Below are 21,376 nucleotides of genomic sequence, written 5' to 3'. Positions count from 1 at the left end.
TTGATTACGGTCCACCATTGCGCGTGGCTGCCACTGCCCAATGATGTAGGCGGCATTAAAGTTTTATCAGTTTTCCTTACCAAATCCTTTGCGAATACTGCTGTACCAAAGTAAAAAAGGAAATAAATTTGGTGGCAAAGGGAAATTTTGTGCAAAAGGGGGAAATGTATACTACTAGTAAGCACAAAGACAAGCTACCACTTTCCTCGTGGGGGAATGAGAAATGGGTAATCAGCGGGTAATCAAATCTATTTGAAATTTGGAACGGTATAGGGCTTAAAAAAACGGAAGAGATAATTGTGTTTGGATCCGACATTATTTGTAATAGTATTTTAATATTTTTTACGTTGTAATGTGTGAAATAAAGAGTTGATTAAAAAATAAAAAAAATGTGTAAAAAAATATATTTGTGATATAAGCAAATAATTGCAATTCAAACACATTGAAGTTGAGATTTTCTATTGTTCCTTGTTGTTCTCAAAGGTGTCACTATAGGTTGGTATTAAATATGAGATTGCGGTATGGATAAAGATCTTGACATTGATGTTTAATGCTTACTTAGTTGTTTATTGTGCACTTATTTTTGTTAAATCATGTTTGGATATTGTGTTGAATTGCAATTTTTATGAATTAATTTTTTATATGCTGACAATGTACACTTTGAAAAAAAAAATTGTATACACTGATATATTTGAATTTCAAAACTAAATTTTATTTACGTAACATCCATCTAATTATGATAATATATACATTATCAATGTATACAAAATTTATTTAATATTTATAGTCTAATTTATATTCAATAACATTCACCGGTGCACAAATTATACATATATATGGCATGACAATACGATTTAGTTCACTTAGTGCCTGTTTGATAACATAAAAAAGTGCTGAAACTGAATTCATTCAGACATTCAGATGTTGTGGGTGTTTGATAAATAAAAATTCACCTGCTGAACTTATTAAATGGTGCTGAATTTGTATGTATTTTTTTCAGCACAAGAATCGTAGCTGAATGCTTAATTTGATAAGAGTCAAGAGATTTACTTCAACTATTTTATCTTATTTACCAAATATATCCCTGTTTGTTAATTACATTCAAAATCCTTATTTAATTAAACAACCTAATATTCCCTATTCAAAATCCTTATCTAATTAAACAAAACAACCTGATATTCTCTATTCAAAAAATTTTTTTAACAATAATATTTTTTTGCAGTAATTTTCATCCACAAACATTTATATTTTGATTTTTTTTTTGTGCAGATATATATTATTTATGTGATGCAGCTTATCCATACACACGTGGCTTTATGACACCATATCAAAATATTAGATATTGGTTGTCTGATTTTCGAAATGTTTCTCGTCCAAGATCAAAAGAAGAACGCTTTAACCAAGTACATGCAAGATTGAGAAATGTAATTGAACGTGCTTTTGGAGTATTAAAGGCTCATTTTCCCATTTTCAAAACAATGAAACCATACCCTTTTCCCACACAAAGAAACATTTATGCATTGCTCTTCACAATCACTGTCATTTTCATACCTAACAATTTTAAGTTAATTAAACCATAGGTTCTATTTCCTTTTTGGATTAAAAGATAGAAGGGCAAAATTGTACAATTTAGTTTATTAAGCATTAAGTTATGAATATTTATCAAACAGTATAAATAGATTCAGCATTAAGATTCAGACATTCATATATCTCTTTTCAGTGCTTAAAATTCAGCAAATTAATTATTTCAGTATTCAGAATTCAGATTCAGTGTTATCAAACGGAGCCTTAGTATCGTTCACTTATCACTGAATAATAATAGATTGCGCATATAAGCCATCCAATATAGTACCTCACTTAACTGCATATAAAGTATACACAGATGACGTATATGTTTTTGTACGCAAGCGTAGATCAAGTTGAATGTAATATACTAATGATTTTTTTAATTAATATTATAATTGCTTCTTTGGTAAAAGACACGCCACCGTGTGATAAGCACAACATGCGCTTCATCTTGTCCTATGATAGAGATTGCGTGATGCTTCTGAATGCATGGACATCAAGCATTCAGCAGCACTCACTCTTTTTTTTCATTTGGAATTACAAATTTTAAGATGTTTGTAGTTAACACAGCCATTCAAAACATCTTTCACATTTTGTCAAATGAATTTCCATCTTTTACTTTTAAAATGTAAGCTTTATATTTTTTTGTAAATTTAAGTTAGTAAAATTTGATTTCAATCTAAGTTTTTTATCATTTTTTTACATGGAAATCACCACATGGTTGATATGTAGTTATTTTTATGTACAAAAAAAATTAGATTCCACTTTTTTACTGGTAAAAATGAATGCCGATTCGATCAAATCCCACCTTTTTTTTTGGAAAATTTTGAATATGGATTGAGTTATTTAATAAATTACAAATTAGATCTAACCTTTTTGTTCCAAAAAAATAACCATGTGCAGGTTATGTGATGTATTTGAGAGTAAAAATAGGTCAAAAACATTAGTTGTGACCAAATTTTACCAACTTAATTTTCAACTTTTATCGACTTAATTCATTTAGTGAAAAATATAGGGATTTTGAACCTCAAGCCGGCAATTTATACTTCGCTTAGTGACCAACCTGCTTAAGAAGAGTTAGTTAACTCACGTCAATCTCAAAAACAAATTAGCTAGTAATTTACCTTTAACTATCTAAAGACTCTTGACATTTTTTGGATGATAAAAGAAATTGCTATCTATAACTTGATTTTGTCATGACATATTCAACCTAGAATACACAATACATAAAAGGCAAGGTTTTTTTTTTTTTTTTGTCAATTGTCAACTCTTATTCTTACTTTAATTTGTCTAAGGGATGACCTAACTGATTAAATGAGAGAATGATTCCCACCTTTAAACAAAAAAAAAAAAAAGCACTATTGTACGTTGTTTGAATTTATTTAGGGGAGAATTCAACTGGATCAAGGAGTGTTAGATAATGAAAATGATATAAATCTCTAAAGTAAAAAAGTGTACAACTCGACACTATTGAACTTGTTTAAGAGAGGATTCAGTTGCAGTTTAAGAGAGGATTCAGTTGCACCAAGAAAGATTAGAGAAATAAGGGATTACCACTTCTAAATCAAAGGAATACACTACTACCTACCATTTGAAAGTAAGAATATATATATATATATATATTGGTTTTGGGATAAGCGATTCATCAAATTAGAACAAACAAAGTTGCGTTTGGCCCTAATGCACCCCCTTAAAATTTTATTGTATGTGCAAAGATTTAAACTCTTAATGCTTGCACTTTATATTTTACCCAATGGCCAACTCACCTAACACAAATTGAACGAGGTAAATTGACAATATAAGAATTGACGCAATATCGTGATGAATTTGCCGCAAGCTCTCTCAAAAGAAGATGCCAAGGGACTCTGCACAAACATAAAGAAGCGCCGTATGCTTTCCACTACTATTAATCCAGCCTCCAGATATATGATTTTTTAGACAATTGTTTAAACTACTGCATCAGCTTTCAGCACGTATTATATCCAAGGTATCGTATTATACTAGTTCAAATTCTACAATCTTATAACAGAATCCGAATATGGTTAAAAGACTACTATCATTCTAGCCAAACATGGAAGTCACTCGATTTCTTAATTTGCAGATTATGGGCGTTACCTTTGATTCGTCGTCTTCGTTCTGTCCTCGTATATATCTGCACGAAAAACGATAAAATAAGACACGCTTTCTTTAAAGGGAAATTTGCCAAATTGGTCCCTAACATTTATCAAAAACACTTTTTTAATCCCTAACATATAAAATCAGCCAAAATTGTCCTTCACATTTAAATTGTGATCCAATTTGGTCCTAATGCTCGTTTTTGCTCCTTTCTCCGGCTAAAAATAGCACGTCCCTCTCGCGTGGTCATATTTTCAAGGGCAAAATTGGAAAACAAAAGCTTTACTCAACTGGCTAGTCTGTTACATTGTGTAGCAATTTGTGCACCGAGAGAGACAAAGAGAGAGAGAGATTCATCAGCTAGTGGTAGAATCTTATCATCATCATGTCCCCAATTGTAATCAGCAATACAATTCCTCTTTCAAAGTTGATAAGATTACTGCTATCATCATTATCATCATCGGCAATACCTACCCGATTTGAAATCTTCCAATCGATCCGTAATATCCCTCACATATGAAAACCTTTTCAGGATCAAAACAGCAATGGAAAAGGGAGATGGGTAGTGGCGCCAAGCAGAAGCAGCTACCCAAGTGGAAAATCCACTTTGAGAAATCCCCAAAGCAAAAAATCCAACCTCCTCTGGAATTCGTCTGCCCCATCCCGGCTCCCTCATGGCTGACCCCGTTATTGTCTCCTCCAGCCACTCCTTCGAGCGTAACTGCATCGATGCCTGCGAGTCCCTCAACTTCAGGCCCACCCTCCCCGACAGCTCTGTTCCCGATTTCTCCACCCTCATCCCTAACCTCGCCCTCAAGTCCGATGTTCTCTGCTGGTGCCATTTTACTCTCTTTACCCCTCCTCCCAAACCCTTCGATTTCTGCTCCGCTCATAACCTCATTTTGTACCTTATTGCTCGCTTCCCATTCCCAACAGAAGCCTAATCATCAATTATCAAAGTTCTCTTCCCAAGAAACCGAGCTGACTCGAACGCCTAGTCAAATTTCCGCCAGCTCCAAGGAATTTGTGATGGCCGCCACTGTCATCAACAGGCCCACCACTCCTCTACCTTTAGCCACCCGTCCCTATTGTTGCTGCTCTTCTTCGTCCTCCTCAGATATTGAGTCCTTGTGTCACTCTAGCTCCCTCGAAGAAGACAAGTTCATGACCAAGCTCCGGAGCTCTTAAGTGTTCGAGCAAGAGGAGGCTCTGCTTTCCCTCCGGAAACTAACTCGGACCCACGAGGAATCCCGAGTGAATCTCTACACTGCGTGTCTACTCTCGACTCTCCGGCCTCTGATCACCTCCAAATATGCTTCTGTTCAGGTGAACTCAGTCACCGTTGTGGTGAACCTATCCTTAGAGAGTCGAAGCAAGATAAAGATCGTGAGGTCAGGGATCGTCCCCAGTGGATCTGGGATTTGTGTTTTTCAATTTTGCCTTTGAAAATATGACCACGTGAAAGGGGCGTGCTATTTTTAGCCGGAGAAAGGAGCAAAAACGAGCATTATGACCAAATTGGATCACAATTTAAATGTGAAGGACAATTTTGGCTGATTTTATATGTTAGGGACTAAAAAAGTGTTTTTGATAAATGTTAGGGACCAATTTGGCAAATTTCCCTTCTTTAAAATATATTTTTTTGTGTGTATATACAGAAAAACTCAGGTGGATTATATAATAACTCTTTTTAATATATACATATATGATACATAGAAAGCGGACAAAAACTGAAGACGCAGCCTCCCACTGGTATACAGTGTAATAGAATTTGACCTTGGTCGCATTACAATTTTGGATGACGTTCACATTCGTATAGCTGGTGCAAATATCCAAACTTGCGGGCTCATGCATTACCCCCATCGGGGGCCCATCTACCCAGCTGCTAGTAATTTAGACTCTTGTTGATGAAATCAGCACTCCATCTCAAAGCAGTTAATGTGCATTCTTTTCTCCCTTTTAAGGTAAAAGTGTAAAATACGCAAGTAGACTTATTAAGCCATTTTGAACAGTATAGGTCTACATTAACATCTGGCCTAACTATTTTGTTGCCAAAGCAAAGAATTTTTATGTTTTTAACTATCATTTCATCTTAATATATCACGCCATAAAAATATCACGTTATAAAAAATATCACAATAATTATTTCAAATAATACGACTACATCCAAACACATATTGATTAATATTGAGCTCTTGATGCATTTGCTGTTAAAAAGTTATGGCGAATTATTATTGGAACCCACTATCTCTCTTGCCATGCTTGACAATCAAGTTTATTAGAGCGTCTCTAGTCAACCGTCGCTGTTAAAAACACTACCAATAATAACAGCAGGTTCATGTGGCTTTTTACCCATAATCAGTCAAAGCTTCGTCTTGTGAAAATTGATCTGGATACTCGTTGCTGTGGGATGATAAACTATGACGGATGACTGTTGGAACATTCAATTATGTTAAAAAAAAACTTCTTAAAACAAGGCATAATTTTCCAAAACTTCTATATCTTGAAAAGTTTGAATGGCATATGTTTTATAAAATACTTTCCAATATTACATCTCCTAAATGCCAATCAAAATATGAATTGGTTTGGTAGGTCTGATTTTGGCTAGTTTTAGAATCTGTTAAAGACACCTATTTTTTGCTTGTTCAAAAAATACAAAATTTGTCTAAAATACCATACAATATATATATATATATGTAGGATATTATTGGCAAAAGTGGTTCTCGTCAATGGATTGGGAGGTGACGGGGGAGGAGGAAGCTTTTTTTTCTTTCTGAGAAATACCTTGTTGGATTGTAATTTTTCATAAAAAAATTTTTACGTTTTCTATGAACACATTTATAAATCACTTTTTTTTTTATTTCACATATTACAGGTGATTTATCTACAAAAATTTCTAAAAATAGCTACCCAAATGGAAATTTTGGATGTTTTGAACAAACATTAATATTTTTTTTAAAAATTATTACAGTAAATTATAAATTATAATATAATTTTAGACAAATATTCAGAAAATACACCGTTCAAATGGGCTGTATAATATGAATACAAAACTAATTATGCATCATGGGGAATGGAACCAGCACTTCAGTGCAAATTATACGCCGTAGGATAACTAGTTTGACAGGATAAGGAATCATAGGACCCAGCAATAATTTGTCACCCCAAATCCAATGCTCGAACGAAACGCGCCCTTAGGCTTTGTTTGGGAGTTTTGGATAGAAAAGAAAAGAAGGAAAACTTAAGCTATGAGCGAAGAGAAAAGAAGGGAAGAGATTGTTATATTATTTGGGAGTTTTAAAAATTAGTGGAATAATTTTGGATATGAAAGTTATTTAATATTTGTTCAAGACCTTTATAAAGACAAAATAGGTATTTTAAAAAAATTGACAAGCTTCCTCAAACTTTCTTCCCATTTATTTCCAATTTGGAAGGAAAAATTTTGACTACCATTCATCCTTTTATTTCCTTTCTTTTATTTCTTACTAAAAACAAACAAATGAAGGAAACATAACTGTCTCTTCTTTCCCTTTCTTTTCTGTCCAAATCCTCCACTCCCAAACGAGCCCTTAGACTCCATGGCAGGCTATCTTGGAAAAAAAAAAAATAAGACTCCATGGCAGGCTCAAACGACATCGTTATGTTCGACCGGGTGACTCGTACGATGTCGTTCTTCTCTTACACATCTGGTACTTGTTTTATGACTTTATCCAGGTGATCTCAGGATGCATCTTGTCTTTGCTTCGTGACTTCACTGACTTTTTGTCCTGTCCGGTCCTCCTCCGATTCTCCCCAGTCAACAGCCCACAGTTTTTTCTAGGTTTTTCTCCTAAATCGTCTTGGTACGATTTGGCCACTATTGATGTCTGTCAGGAATACAAGCGATAGCATGATGAACGATTGAATTAACATTTGAGGTAATTTTACTTATCTTTCATTTTTCTGATTGATTTTGACCTGTTAATTTTCTTGGTAATCTTTACAGAGCTCAGCTTTCATTCTGATTATAACTATTTGAAAATCAAACTGAAGGTTGTTGATTATAGCTTTCTCTTGTATGAAACTTTGTGCAGAATTATTTGTCTTTTGGTCAATTACAAAATTCTACTCTGGAAACTATGACAAATCGAAAAGATGGGGATTTGATAATTTTGTCCGTTCTTGCGTAATTGCCACGTGTTATTCGGTTAATGGAGAATTTAATGATTGGGCCCAAAGGCCTCATTAAGAAGCAGGAGTTTGTAAGGATTATTATTCAGTCTATGCATGCTCTTGGATACAGAAAATCTGCTGTCTGTCTGGAAGCTGAATCTGGGATTTTATGCAAATCCGTGGACTTCGAGTCCCTAGAGTCTCACATTCTTAACGCAAATTGGGATGATTGTATTGGCGCTCTTAACAAACTTAAAGGTTTGAGTGATGAAACAAGAGCTTCCGCGTTGTTTATTGTGTTGAAGCAATTTCTGTTGGAGTGTTTGAGTCGCGGCGAGGATGCATTAGCCTTGGAAGTACTAAGGAAGCAGGTTGCTGGGTTGTGGATGGGAAAAGAGAAGGTGCATAATTTGGCTGTTGGATTGCTTTTCCTGAAGGAGCTGGGGTCGAATAAGATCGATAATGGTATTATTCAGGAATTTAGAAAAAGAATGATCATTGACTTGGAAAACGTGCTTCCACCTCCCATAACACTTCCAGAGAGAAGGTTAGAGCATTTGGTTGAAATGGCTGTAAGTGCCCAGGTAGATAATTGTACGTATCACACTTCCGATGCAATCACACTTTATGAAGACCACCACTGTGGCAGGGACCATTTTCCCAGTGAGACTGTTCAGGTGGACTAGTTGCTGTATGTTAAGCATTTTTTGGACTTTCAACTTTAAATTCTTTTGTTTCTAAGGTATTTAGATCTGCAGTTTGATATATTACCATTAATATCATTTAATGAAAGTATAATGCCTTTTTGTCTTGATTCCACAAAGACCTACGTATAAGCAACTTACTGCATGAAATGGAATTTTTGGTATTGAGAAGGGATTTCTTGCTTGATTTAGTTATTCTCATGGGATGGGGATTGATTGACAGAGAGTTGGGTTGGGAATTGGGGCTGGGATTGTTAGTTCTGGGAGATCTTTATTTCTTGGTTGAACTGGCAGTCAATTGTTGCACAAATTAACTTTCATCTGGCAAACCGTGAAATATAGCATTACGCTGACTCTTATATTTGTTTTCATTTTACATACATTTAGCATTGCCAAATATGTTACAATCTGAGAATGAATCCATAGAAGATCGGAACTTCTGTGAAGTCCCATTTTTGTTATAATTAAGGTTTGAGTTAATTTATTTATTCTAATTAATCTGGTAATCCTTTTTAATTCTTCTTTCTCCTTGATATTTGTTCCTTGAATGTTAAGGCTCTAGAATAAAAAGGCTCACAGAAAATTTTGCCTTTACAACACTTTTGGCATTCCACGGTATAGATAAGTCATGAAAAATTTAAACACTTCAGATTCACACCCAAAAAAAAAAAAGTTGAAGAAAAAAGGAAGGAGGAGAATGTGACAGAGTGCCAGAGCCACAATTTTGATTTGTGGGGCAAGTCTAGAATTACATGTCGGGAGGGCAATTGCATTAAAATTTTGGGAGGAAGGGGCATTTTCAATAACTTAGCAAACCTTGAGGGGGAAATTTATGCATATCCTAGCATCTATACACAAACTTTTTCCCTAATGTAGTCGGGCAGTGGCCCCCTACCCTGCTGTTCCTCCACCTCTGGCAATACATATCATTAGGATCATGTAACCTGAGGTAACCTTTTTTTTTTTTGATTAATAAGTGGATATGGTAGACCATTAGTATGCCTTCTGTCATATGTCTCCAGCACTGGTGAGCTGTTGAATTTCCATTAAGGATACAATTACTAGAGCACTTCTTTGCTATAGCTTGAGTAGTTTTTACATAGAGGTTAGGTAAAGTTTTTCTGTTTCATTAGCTCATATACTTCTGCTTTGCACGTCTATTGCTACATTGCTTAACTAACTCAAGTAACTTGGCTCTTATTTGAATTAAAGACCAAACTAGGATGATAAAATTTTTGGCATGAGTAAAAATGTCTGATTTTTGCTTGGCGAGGCATCATCTTTTGTGATCTTAGCTTTGTTTGTATAGGACTTTGGAATTTTATTTTGGAGAGATACAGGTTTAATAACCCGGCAATGTAAAATAACTCAAATGCCAAAAACTACGTGCAATACCTTTTGTTGCTTTTTTAGACTGGTTTATGCTGGCTATTAGATGCTTCCAATTTGCTTAAGTGTGTGTGTTACTCGTGATACATTGTTGCAGATTTTGACCAATCATAAGAATGAAGTTTGGTTCGTTCAGTTTTCTAACAATGGGAAGTACCTGGCCTCATCATCATGTGATTGTACAGCCATTATATGGAAGGTAAACTGTGTTGTATCTCGCAAACATCTGTCCTTGAAATCTCTTAGCAAGTTCCTGGATGTCACTTGTGAGGAAGCATCTCATGTTTGATCACTCATATGTTCTCAATGCAGCTATAGTTTATTCTTCGAAGTTTGTTTTCTGCTGACTTTTGAAAGATTTCAAGCTTTTGTTTTCTGCAAGATTTCTTTGTCACGAGGGAAAATGCAATTTTGAAGCTAGGTTCGACATCTTAAGTAGTAGTTAACACCTAAGAGCTGGTGTACCCTTGTATCCTCTACCTCCAAAACTTTCAATTGGTAATTTGTTTTAAAAAAAAAAAGTGGGAATACCAACTCCTGAACTTCAGTATACTCACTTATGAGCCAAAAAAAAAAAAGAAAATAAATAAAGGAGGGAAATCCTAAGCTGAGATGTTTCACCGTAAGGTTTTGCAAACTTCTCAATGTATTTTTGTTGCACTGCCATTGGTAAAGAATCACATGGCTGATGGATGTGTGTAAACATAATCTAAGTGGAAGGTTTGATAGAAAATGGTGCATGGAATTTTAATTGGTATTTCGGTCTATTTTCCCATAAAGTAACTTTGATGAATATACATGTCCACTTGCTTCTAAAAACTTTGAATTTCATTTGGGCCCAAAGAACAATCTATATGAAATAGATGTAGGTCCTTTGTATACGTGAAGGCTTGGAGGAGATATGTACAAAACCTATGTATTCTGAGTTACAAGTATGACTGTTACCTATTTCCTTTCCCTAAATATTGAATGCAAATGATCAATTGGAAAAAGGATGCAGTCTGCTTCAAATTATCAGGATCTTGATTCGTGTCATATCCTGTTATATGCCAGGGTTCAAGGAACTGTCTGTTAGTCCACATGTTCACTCTTATTTTTCCTTCTTCAGGAAGTTATAACCTTGTTAAGCTTGCTTCCTTCTGAACGTTGGACAAACCAATTTTTTAGAATGACTCCAGCTGACACTTCGTGTTTCATTCATAAACTATGACTTTCACAGAATGATGTTAGTGTATATGTCTTTATATCTTCGTTCTCTTGGCTACATTCTGAGGAAACCAGTAGCTTGATGTGGTCAAATGATGTGGACTTAAATTTTATGACCTATGAAATTTATTCAAAGGATGTGGAACTTAAATAGTGTCCATTGCATGGTAAACTTCTAAATCTTGCTTTGACTGATCTAGACTCTTTTTCCCTTGAATGGTTGTTTGTTCTGTTCTGCTTCTAAAATTTTTGGAAGTTGACTATCTTGTGTAACTGGAGTTAACTTCCTAATTTTGATTGTTATTTTTTTCAGTATTTTTACTGCATATTTTATATGGATTCAAGAACTTTAAATTCTGTACTCTTTTTTGTTTTTGTGGTGGGGAAGTAACCAGATTTATTTGCGTGTTCTTATTTTGGTTAACACCAATTGTTTCAGGTGCTGGAAACTGGCAAAGTAACACAAAAGCACACACTAAAAAGCCACCAAAACCCTGTCTCATTCGTAGCATGGAGTCCTGATGATACCATGTTGCTAACCTGTGGAAACATGGAGGTGCTCAAACTCTGGGATGTGGAGACAGGTATATGCAAGCACACATATGGCAATGATGGTTTCATTGTCACCTCATGTGCTTGGTTTCCTGATTCTAAGCGGCTCGTCTGTGGCAGCTCTGATCCTGAGAAGGGTATCTACATGTGGGACTCTGAAGGCAACGAGATTAAAGCATGGAAAGGAGTACGGATGCCCAAAGTTTCAGACATTGCTGTCACACCTGATGGACAACATCTTATCAGCATATTTTCGGACAAGGAAATCCACATATTAAATTTGCAGACTAATGCTGAACGTGTCATTTCAGAGCAGCATTCAATCACATCTCTTTCTGTATCTGGAGATAACAAGTTCTTTATTGTAAACCTCAACAGCCAGGAGATTCATATGTGGGATGTTGCAGGGAAGTGGGTAAAACCACGGAAGTACGCGGGCCACATGCAGCAGAAGTATGTGATACGTTCTTGCTTTGGTGGGTTGAACAGTAGATTTATCGCAAGTGGCAGTGAAGATTCACAGGTATGATTTGACCTAAAATGTTCAGTGGCCTAAGTAGTCTTGGAGAACACCAAAATGGGGTTGTGCTGTTGGTCCGTATGTGTGAAGCTTCTTGAGGTTTATAACATTTTTACTTCTTTTAGCAGGTCTACGTGTGGAATCAACTGAGTTCTTATCCGATTGAGATCCTATCTGGTCATCTCATGACCGTGAACTGTGTGAGCTGGAATCCTAGGAGGCCTCAGATGTTGGCTTCAGCAAGTGATGATCAGACAGTCCGAATATGGGGTCCAAACTGTTTTTAAGTTGATACGATACAAGAAACAAGTACGATTTGTACAGCATCAATATTCGCTGTGTATACATTAGCTTCAGTTTTGCTCTGCCGGATTAGCCATAGTGGCGGTGTAGATATGTGGCTTCCATGATTCTGTCCTCCAAAACATATCCATCAGTTTCTCTTTTTGTAAATCGCCATTTATTCCGCGATTTCCTGTATTTTATCCGTCATTCTTTCTACTGAAGATCGACTGGGAACAAAAAAAAAATATATATATTTTTTCATTTTCCAGGTTTAAATTATTGCTCTTTAGTACTCCATTCCATTATTCAAATTGTAAGAGCAATCCCATATATTGACAATGGTTGATTTTTGCGCCCATGGTTGGTTGATATCAACCAAATTGTAATCTGGGACTTTAGCCTGCCTAGATCACCCTTCTTTTTTCTTTTTTTTCTCTCTCTCTCTCTTTTTCAAAGACACTTATTGTATCTCATAAAAAGCAAAACTATCAATTCTTTCCTGTATTGCCAAAATTAATTCGTCAAATCACACATTTGTATTAAAATTTGTTTCCCAGACAAGACAACCCGAGGAACATTAAAATTTGCTGAAATATACTAGCACATCTGGTAAGTTTGGGGGGGTTTCTGAGGTTTGTGGGGGTCTTTATTCCTTAGTAGCAGCAGTCTTACAAGCTTCCCTATTCTGTCTATCCCACATCGTTCTTGGGGGGTTAAGGGTTGGATAGTTAAGTCCCCAGATTTGTCTCAAAAGTTGCCGGCTTTTGAGGTTAAATTTGGGATTAGATTTAATTAAACAATTTCTTACTTCTATAAGAAAAGGAAAAAGGAAAAAACATTGCAGGGGGTTTCTGAGGTTTGTGGGGAGTCTTTATCCCTTAGTAGCAGCAGTCTTACAGGCTTTCCTATTCTGTCTATCCCACATCGTTCTTGGGGGGTTAAGGGTTGGGTAGTTAAGTCCTCAGGTTTGCCTCAAAAGTTGCCGGCTTTTGAGATTAAATTTGGGATTAGGTTTAATTAAACAATTTCTTACTTCTGTAAGAAAAGGAAAAGGTAAATTTGGAAATGCTGTCGGAGGGGTTTTGACTCCAATTCCCAAAATAGGTGTGTTTTTATGCGATTAGACTTGACACTTGAGAGTGTTTAAATTGCTAAATCTGGTTTTAGAAATCCGAAATGGAAATCAGAGAGGGACCCGCACTTTCCATTTTTTAACCATTTCAGAAAACCAAACTAGTACTCCCACTTAAATATATAGGGTTTTGTCCTATCCGACTCCGACCAAAGAATTTTACTTGCTAGGATTATGGAAACTTGGAAAGCTTCCTGCTTTCTAAAACTCTTGCTGTAGTTCGTCTCCGGGTCTCTTGCCTCTGAAACTCCATTATTGTCTTCTACAGTCAATAAAAAAAGAAAAAGAAAAAGCCATCCAATATATATGCCCAGGCATAAATATATAAATAAAGGTACGTCTATTACGCGCGGGGCATTTGCGTACATGATGGGGGAGGAGGGTGATTACAGGACAACGAGGTGATGAACGAAATGACAGCGCAGTCATGGCTCGATGATCGCGGCTCGCTCTCCCATACTCAATCCCAAACTCCTCACAGGTTCTGATTTGTTTTACGCATTTATTAATTTCTGATTTCCTTCTATACTATGTTTTTAGGTATAATTCGGATTATTTATCAGCAACAGAGCCCATTTATTTTGTGAATTAGTTAATATTCGTTAGGCAGCTGTTCAGAAAACAAAGAACATTGAGATGGAATGGATTTTGAGTCCTCTGGAAAGAAATGGTGTTCTTTATGAATGGTTGCTGAATTTTTTAAAAGAGTCTCTCTCTCTCTCTCTCTTTAAAATTTTAATTTTGTTTTTTCTAGTGCTGGAAATGTATTTCGTTTGTTAGCAAGAAGAGAAATATGTCCACGAACAAAATGCTTGCCGAAGAAGCACTGGGGAGAGGCTCCTAAGCAAAATTGCTATTCTCCGTTTGGGATCCGGAGTGAAGCCAAGAGAGATGCTAGACGTGGCCTTTCCTCTTGGTATTGACATTGCTTCTGCTCTTAATACAAGTTTCGTCTATTATGTATTTTGGATTCGTATAGCTCGAAAATTCTATACATATTGCAGTAGAATTGTAACTATCTTCTGAGGCTACGATGTAATCTATTGTTTCAGGGTGGAGGCGGAGTCTTTGGAGCATTTATCGGCCAAATATTGTTCGCTGGTGCCTCCTCCTAGGTCTACTATTGCTACTGCATTTAGTCCAGATGGGAAAAGTCTTGCTTCTACACAGTATGCTATTATTTCTTGTTGCTTTCTTTGATTATCACCTGCTTGGCATTGTAATCATTTCGTCTGGATTTGGTCATGCAGTGGGGATCACACGGTAAAGATAATTGACTCTGAAAGTGGATACTGTCTGAAGGTGCTGAGGGGTCATCGACGAACACCTTGGGTGGTATGATACGCTGTGTTGTCCTCTTCTTCTTGTGAATAGAATGCTAGCCTAGTTATGATGATGCGGTAATGCTAGTGATATTCATTATTTGGATTTAGTTATGTTAAAAGGGACTTGCAAGTGCCTCATCTTAATGTTTCCTTAGATTACATTGCAATTTGTATGTCTACTACTATCTTACTTTTAGTCAAAAAGAAATTTTATGCATGATTTTCTTACTGTGCTGAGTGATCATCTGCAGATCAACAAACTGTCCTTTTGTCCTTTTCATTTTGTGCTAATGGAGCCTTTGCAGGTTAGATTTCATCCGAAGGATCATGAAATACTTGCAAGTGGAAGCTTAGATCATGAAGTGCATGTATGGAATGCAAACACATCAGAATGCATAGGATATCGTGATTTCTGTAATTCTTCCATCTGATCCCAACCTTGTCCTCATGAAATAGGAAAAACAAGAATACCTAACAACTGCTTGAATTGTTGTTGTATCTATTTCCTACATGTAGACTCAGAAATCTCTCTTAAAACTTTCTTTTTCCCTCATTGCGGTTTTTACCCTTTTCCAGACCGTCCTATTGCTTCTCTTGCTTTCCATGCTGAAGGGGAACTCCTTGCTGTGGCATCAGGTCACAAGGTGTTGATTGACACTTTGTAGTTTATTTGCCCTCATAAATTTTATGTATCTCGTGGTTTTTAGTCGTTTTTTAGTTGACATTCAATCTTTAAATCAGCTGTATCTATGGAACTACAATGGAAGTGGAGAGAACTCATCACCAACAATTTTATTGAAGACAAGACGGTCACTTCGTGCTGTGCATTTTCATCCTCATGCTGCCCCATTGCTTTTGACCGCTGAGGTTTGATGCTTGATTGAGTTTATTGGGTTGTGTACCTCTTCTGTCTTGTCAATTGCTCTGTTGGACGAATACGCAGGTCAATGATCTAGATTCTTCAAATTCCTCAATGTCGAGGGCAACGTCTCTGAGCTGTTTGCAGTACCCTCCCCCTTCTCTACATATGGCAAACATCAATTCACGGAATCTTCTTAATGTGGCTGCTGAACTGTCTCTTGTACCTTCTTTTAACCCATATCCATCTTCATCTGCAATTGATGATGTAAGGACATGTTTTCATTCCTATAATGGCTCAAGTTCTTTAAATCACAATCAAGCTGATCATCTGCTTTAATGCAGATTCAGATAAATGCAAGATTAGTGGAGCAAAATGATCAGAGAGCTTTCCCAGTGGATATGTATGCAACCACTTCCACCACACATACTGGATTGCAAGATAGATTGATTAGTTCTTTTGCTTACAGGGAGCAAAATTCTATCTCTGGGACTGCTGTAGATGCTATGGACACATCTGAAATGCAGCATATAGAGGGGTACCACCCCAGGGGCCCATCTGACCAGGAGACACCTGGTCCTGGAGTTAGGCCCTTGCCATCAATTTCTCATACTCTTGAGCTTCCCATTCCAATACCTAGACAGGTGGAGTCATCGAGATTTGGTCAAAATGGTTCTTTACCTTCAAGACAATCATCACCTTGGGATTTACCTTTTCTTCAAGGATGGTTGATAGGTCAAAGTCAAGCTGGGATACATCCTAGACTTCCTGTGAGCAGTCATATGCATCCAGTGGGCTATCCTGGAATACATGATGTCTCATTGACGTCCAACTCTTTTACGTGTAACAGAGTTTTGCCATCTATTATGAGCAGATCTGTGGAAGCAGAAAGTTCTGGTTTACAGCAACAGCCACAGCTTACTGAGAATAGGATTCTGAATTCGCTTCAGAGAGTTGATTCCATTCCTATTTTGGGTGTAATACCGTCTGAACTTTCTGCCTCATTGTCCACCACAGTTGGTGCTGAGTTGCCATGTACAGTTAAGCTGAGATTATGGTTGCATGATATAAAAAACCCATGTGCCCCTCTAGATACTGACAAGTGCCGCTTAACCATACCGCATGCAGTTCTTTGCAGGTGCATGAACTTGCCAAACTTGGACCGTCTTTGCTCTCTTATTTTACTCACTGTGACTCGCTGACTTGTTCATTTATCATATTTGGGTGACCATAATTCTATTCAACACAATTTCTTTTGGGGTGGGGTTGGCAGGATTTAACATTGCTTCACCATATGATCCATTTCTTGTGTGCATCTGTAATTTTAAGGGAAAGTTAGCAGTTATGAGATCATTTATTTGGAAGAAGACCAAAATGAAAACTTAAGAGGGTCAGTAAAAGGGTGCCTTTTTTCTTTTGATGTCTTGATTAGTTTTTTTTCCCTCCATTTTGTGTCATTGATCACATGGTTCATAGAGTTACAAATTGTGATTTCAGTGAGATGGGAGCCCATTTTTCACCTTGTGGGAGGTATCTTGCTGCATGTGTTGCATGTGTACTTCCTAAGGTAGACGCTGAACCTAGTTCTGTATCACAACTTAACCAAGACATTGGAGCGGATGGATTATCTCCAACTAGACACTCATCCTTAGCACACCAAGTTTTGTATGAGCTTCGTATTTACTCCCTCAAGGAGTCAACGTAAAGCTTCTACCCTTTAGTTTCTTTAACTTCTTGACGTGTATCAATTTTTGTTCACTTATTGTATTTGTTACTTTTACATGCTGTAGTTTTGGTTCAGTGCTAGTATCTAGGGTGGTTAGGGCTGCTCATTGTTTGACTTCCATCCAGGTAAGTTTTTTACAGTTGAATTAAAGAAGCAAATTGATCTTCTTTTATCATTCAGGTGTACTTAATAGCGTGTATTTCATGTTAAAACACATCAAGTATTTGTACTCCTGATTCACTTCATCATTTTAATTGCAGGCTTTTAAAATTGTATCGTTATCATAAGATTCCTAATGTTTAGCATACTATACTTTGATTCCAGTAAAGGGTGGGGTTGGCAGTGGCAAAATATACTTGTAAATTGAGCCTTCTTATTGTTTACTTTGCAGTTCTCACCCACGTCGGAACACATATTGCTCGCGTATGGTCGCCGTCATAGTTCTCTTCTGAAAAGCATTGTGATGAATGGAGAAGTCTCACTGCCAGTTTATACAGTTTTAGAGGTACAGTTGATTATTGTTTGGCCTTAAAAAGTCATTTCTTGGTTGTATAGCTGAGAAACATGTTACATGTATCAGTACAGCGCTATTGATTTCTCTGACTCTTTTGTGAATTGAAGTTGGTTATTTACAGGTGGTTTTTCTTAAAAGTTTATCTTTGGCACTTTGGGATCAGGTCTACAGGGTCTCAGATCTGGAACTTGTTAGCGTGCTTCCTAGTGCTCAAGATGAGGTCAATGTAGCTTGTTTTCATCCTTCTGTGGGAGGAGGTCTTGTTTATGGAACCAAGGTGTGTCATTTGGAACACCGAGAATTTCCTTTCTTTGGGTGGTTTGGTTTTGACTTACAAGGTTTAACTGCCTTGTGAACTCAGGAAGGAAAACTGAGGATCCTGCAGTATGATGGAGCTTACAGATTGAATAGTAGCACATCAAACATCTTTCCAACAGCACAACATACCTGAGGTAGAATAGTGTTCCAGATTGTGGAGGACTTGTATATTTTTAGTTTTTTATGAAGGTGTGACCAGTACTACCATTGATTCATCTACTTCTTGTGTATGTGAATGTACGTTCATAACTAGCAAGTAATAAAATCCTTCTTCGTACTGACTAGAGATGGTAATCCCCAATCCCCAACCTCCTGACCTCAATGTGTTTCTCTTCTTCACTCAATTCTTATCCCTTCCCCTCTACTTCTGCTGCCCCAGGTTCTATGTATAAATGTCTTGAACATAATCTGATATTTCGAATCATTGTTAAAAATTATGTTCTACTGGCTTTTTAGATGTTGCAATACCTTATGGTATGTTCCTTAATCTGGCATTAATATTTATACAAGTCCATGGGTACTATATACTTGCAAGCATAAGTTGGATTGGGTTGGGTGGGATAGAGGCCAAAAGTTGTACTTCACCCTGTATTTTCTGTATTAAATATGTCCACCCTCATCCATTATATGGAAAACTGCCCACTGCAATATAGTCATTGCTTCCAGTGAGCTGCTCTCAAATGTATGTGCATTTACTTACCAGATTTGTGCAAATCAGTCTCCTCTTTCCTTTTTGTATTTTGACTACTAACTTGAAAATGAAATAGAAAAAGAAGAATAGGTATCCTTGGTTCTAAATTATGCAATTGTTGAGAAATTGGCACATTTTTAACTCTTTCTCTCATTTTTACTGGTTGAGACTTATGGCATAGAGTGCCAGACCATGATGGCTTATTTATCAAATCAGCTTTTTCACCCTAATTTGTGATCTTATTTTATGGATTTATAAGACAGACACTATCATCTAATCATGTTGGTCTTCCCTCTGAGGGCCGTGGTCACCAAAAGGTGATCAGATAGGAGTAGGCTATCAGTACATAAGTTGTAGAAACTGGAGTAGTAAGCCTTTGGTGCGATGTGGATTGCATCATTTCCTAAATAAATGAAGCATGATATAGGCAACAATTTTCTGGTTTGGCAGCTTTCTTGAATAATATGCTACATATAGAGGATTAGTATATGATATGGGAAGCAATATACTCTTTTGCTTGGTTCCAGGTTCTATCTCTTACTGTCAGGCTTCCTTTCACTGTTTGTTTAGGAATACTGCCTTGTCATGCTTATTTTGCTTTGGCAAATATGGATTTTGCTAATGGAAGCATGGAATTGAAAAATTGACTCCCACTTCATTACTTTCTGCAAAGAAAGATGATTTGTTTGTGGTGTTTTGTGCATCTTCTGGTGGAATTTTCACTTGGTTCATACATGCTTTGATACATGTGACCCGGCAATAGTATTGTCCCATATTTGCTCCACATTTATGACATTTGACTATGAGTTCTTATGCAGACAAGTTTTTTTCATCTCGCATGCTTTATCCTTCCAAAGTTTTTTTGTCCCGTACATGTTAAATTTTCTGAATTATGTTGCAGGAACTCCTGGTTTGGCTGTAATGGAGTCAAGTAGCTAACGGGAAATGGGTTCTTCAGTGACTTCTTTTGCTTTCTTTTGTTTTGTATTGTATGCGTTGACTTGTAAAGTCTGGGCGCGAAGAGTATCCCAGGCAAGTCTGTATATTTGCTTTGCCTCGTTCTTCCGCCAAATGAATGCTGTACAGCCTAAGAAATTCTCTGTAGTTGGCAACAAACGTCAAACTTCCTAACAGTTAATCCATGATGTGGATATAGGTCTTAGAAGAATTGTGAAATTTATGAATGACAGAAAGCTTAGGGGATGTCTCTGCGGAGAGATTCTGGATTTTGGGATTGACATTTAAATTTGTGGTCATTTAACTTTTTTGTGAAAAATCATTATTATTATCTGCCTTTTTTAAAAAAAAAAAAATCCTATTCTATTACAACATGGGTCTTGTGGAAGGGGATGGTGGGAGAGACCTCCTGCTGCTACTCCTATAGTATGTCTACGTTGTTACTGCTTCTCCTTGGGGGAAATGATGTTGGCACCGTTGGAAACGGGGCAGGAGCGGTCATCCTGAGCTGTTAATGGTCATGATTTGGCCTCAACAAATTGTGCGGTCCAAATCACAAGTTGTGCATTAATTTTTACACCGTGTGTGGGATTCACAAAGTTTTATACTAAAATTACACGTGTTGCAAATAAAGTTACGCTGTGTGCAACCAAAGTTACGCGCTATTGAAAATGGTTAAAATCGTTGGGGACGGTTGCACAGGTGCAACCGTCTGTGCCCCTTGTCCGGCACCGTTTGAGTCCTGTTCAATACCCTACTTCTGGTGACCCCTTGTAGTTATCTGCTAAAATAGTTGGTTCGTCTGCTCTTTTGGTCAAAAAAGAAAAAGAGTTGGTTCGTCAGCAGCAACGTAAACTGATATTCTTTGGGTTTTGCTTTTTTCTTTTGGTCAAATGATAACACTAAGGGATCGGAATAGCGGCTTATAATTCAACCGGGTGTTGCAAATATCCTTTGGTTAAAAATTCAGGAAAGGGGGATAGTCCACGGACCGCTGAGCAGACAGACAGACAGACAAAAGGCGATTTGGATTGCGATCCCGGTTCTAGGACGGAGACGGAGTTGAAAGTGATCCAGACAAAGGAAACGAGTTCCAGTTGAATTGGACCTTTACCCAAAAGAGAAAGGAGCCAATATGAGTTGTGAGCTTAGTCAAAGACTCAAAGTACATGGCATACTGGTAGATTCCGTATTCTCTATTCCCCTGGGTGGCTGATATTAATTCCCGTCATAAATAGTGGGCGGGTCTCGTCATTCAATGCCAGAGATCATATTTACTAATATATATCTATACAATAATAAAGACCGTGTAAGTAGTTGATTTGATATTAACTTTATTATTTTTAAATTTATCTTTATCTCCTT

General features: G+C 36.9%; 1 protein-coding gene and 2 pseudogenes across 1 annotated transcript; all 3 read left to right on the top strand.

The window, feature by feature from the left end:
• Nucleotides 1-4,239: 4,239 nt before the first annotated feature.
• LOC113774089 lies at nt 4,240-5,127 on the top strand (annotated as a pseudogene).
• Nucleotides 5,128-7,273: 2,146 nt separating this feature from the next.
• On the top strand, nt 7,274-12,734 carry LOC113748867 (WD repeat-containing protein WDS homolog). The gene is made up of 5 exons (XM_027292451.1): nt 7,274-7,598; nt 7,755-8,510; nt 10,024-10,125; nt 11,572-12,207; nt 12,333-12,734. Exons 2-5 carry the CDS (start codon nt 7,872-7,874, stop codon nt 12,489-12,491), a joined length of 1,536 nt encoding a protein of 511 aa, XP_027148252.1. The 5' UTR covers nt 7,274-7,598; nt 7,755-7,871; the 3' UTR covers nt 12,492-12,734.
• A 1,054-nt stretch (nt 12,735-13,788) lies between these two features.
• On the top strand, nt 13,789-18,644 carry LOC113783678 (annotated as a pseudogene).
• Nucleotides 18,645-21,376: the final 2,732 nt, after the last annotated feature.

This window comes from Coffea eugenioides, chromosome 1 (genome assembly GCF_003713205.1).
Source record: "Coffea eugenioides isolate CCC68of chromosome 1, Ceug_1.0, whole genome shotgun sequence".
In the NCBI taxonomy this organism is placed as follows: Eukaryota; Viridiplantae; Streptophyta; class Magnoliopsida; order Gentianales; family Rubiaceae; genus Coffea; species Coffea eugenioides.
Note: the sequence above shows the minus strand (reverse complement) of the source record. Positions and strands in the feature narration are given on the sequence as shown.

Bases quoted from the DNA above. Each gene is read 5' to 3' on its own strand.
- LOC113748867 (XM_027292451.1), top strand. From the start codon at position 7,872: ATGGAGAATTTAATGATTGGGCCCAAAGGCCTCATTAAGAAGCAGGAG. The intron at 10,126-11,571 runs GTAAACTGTGTT...CAATTGTTTCAG, and splicing joins GTACAGCCATTATATGGAAG to GTGCTGGAAACTGGCAAAGT. The intron at 12,208-12,332 runs GTATGATTTGAC...TTCTTTTAGCAG, and splicing joins GTGGCAGTGAAGATTCACAG to GTCTACGTGTGGAATCAACT.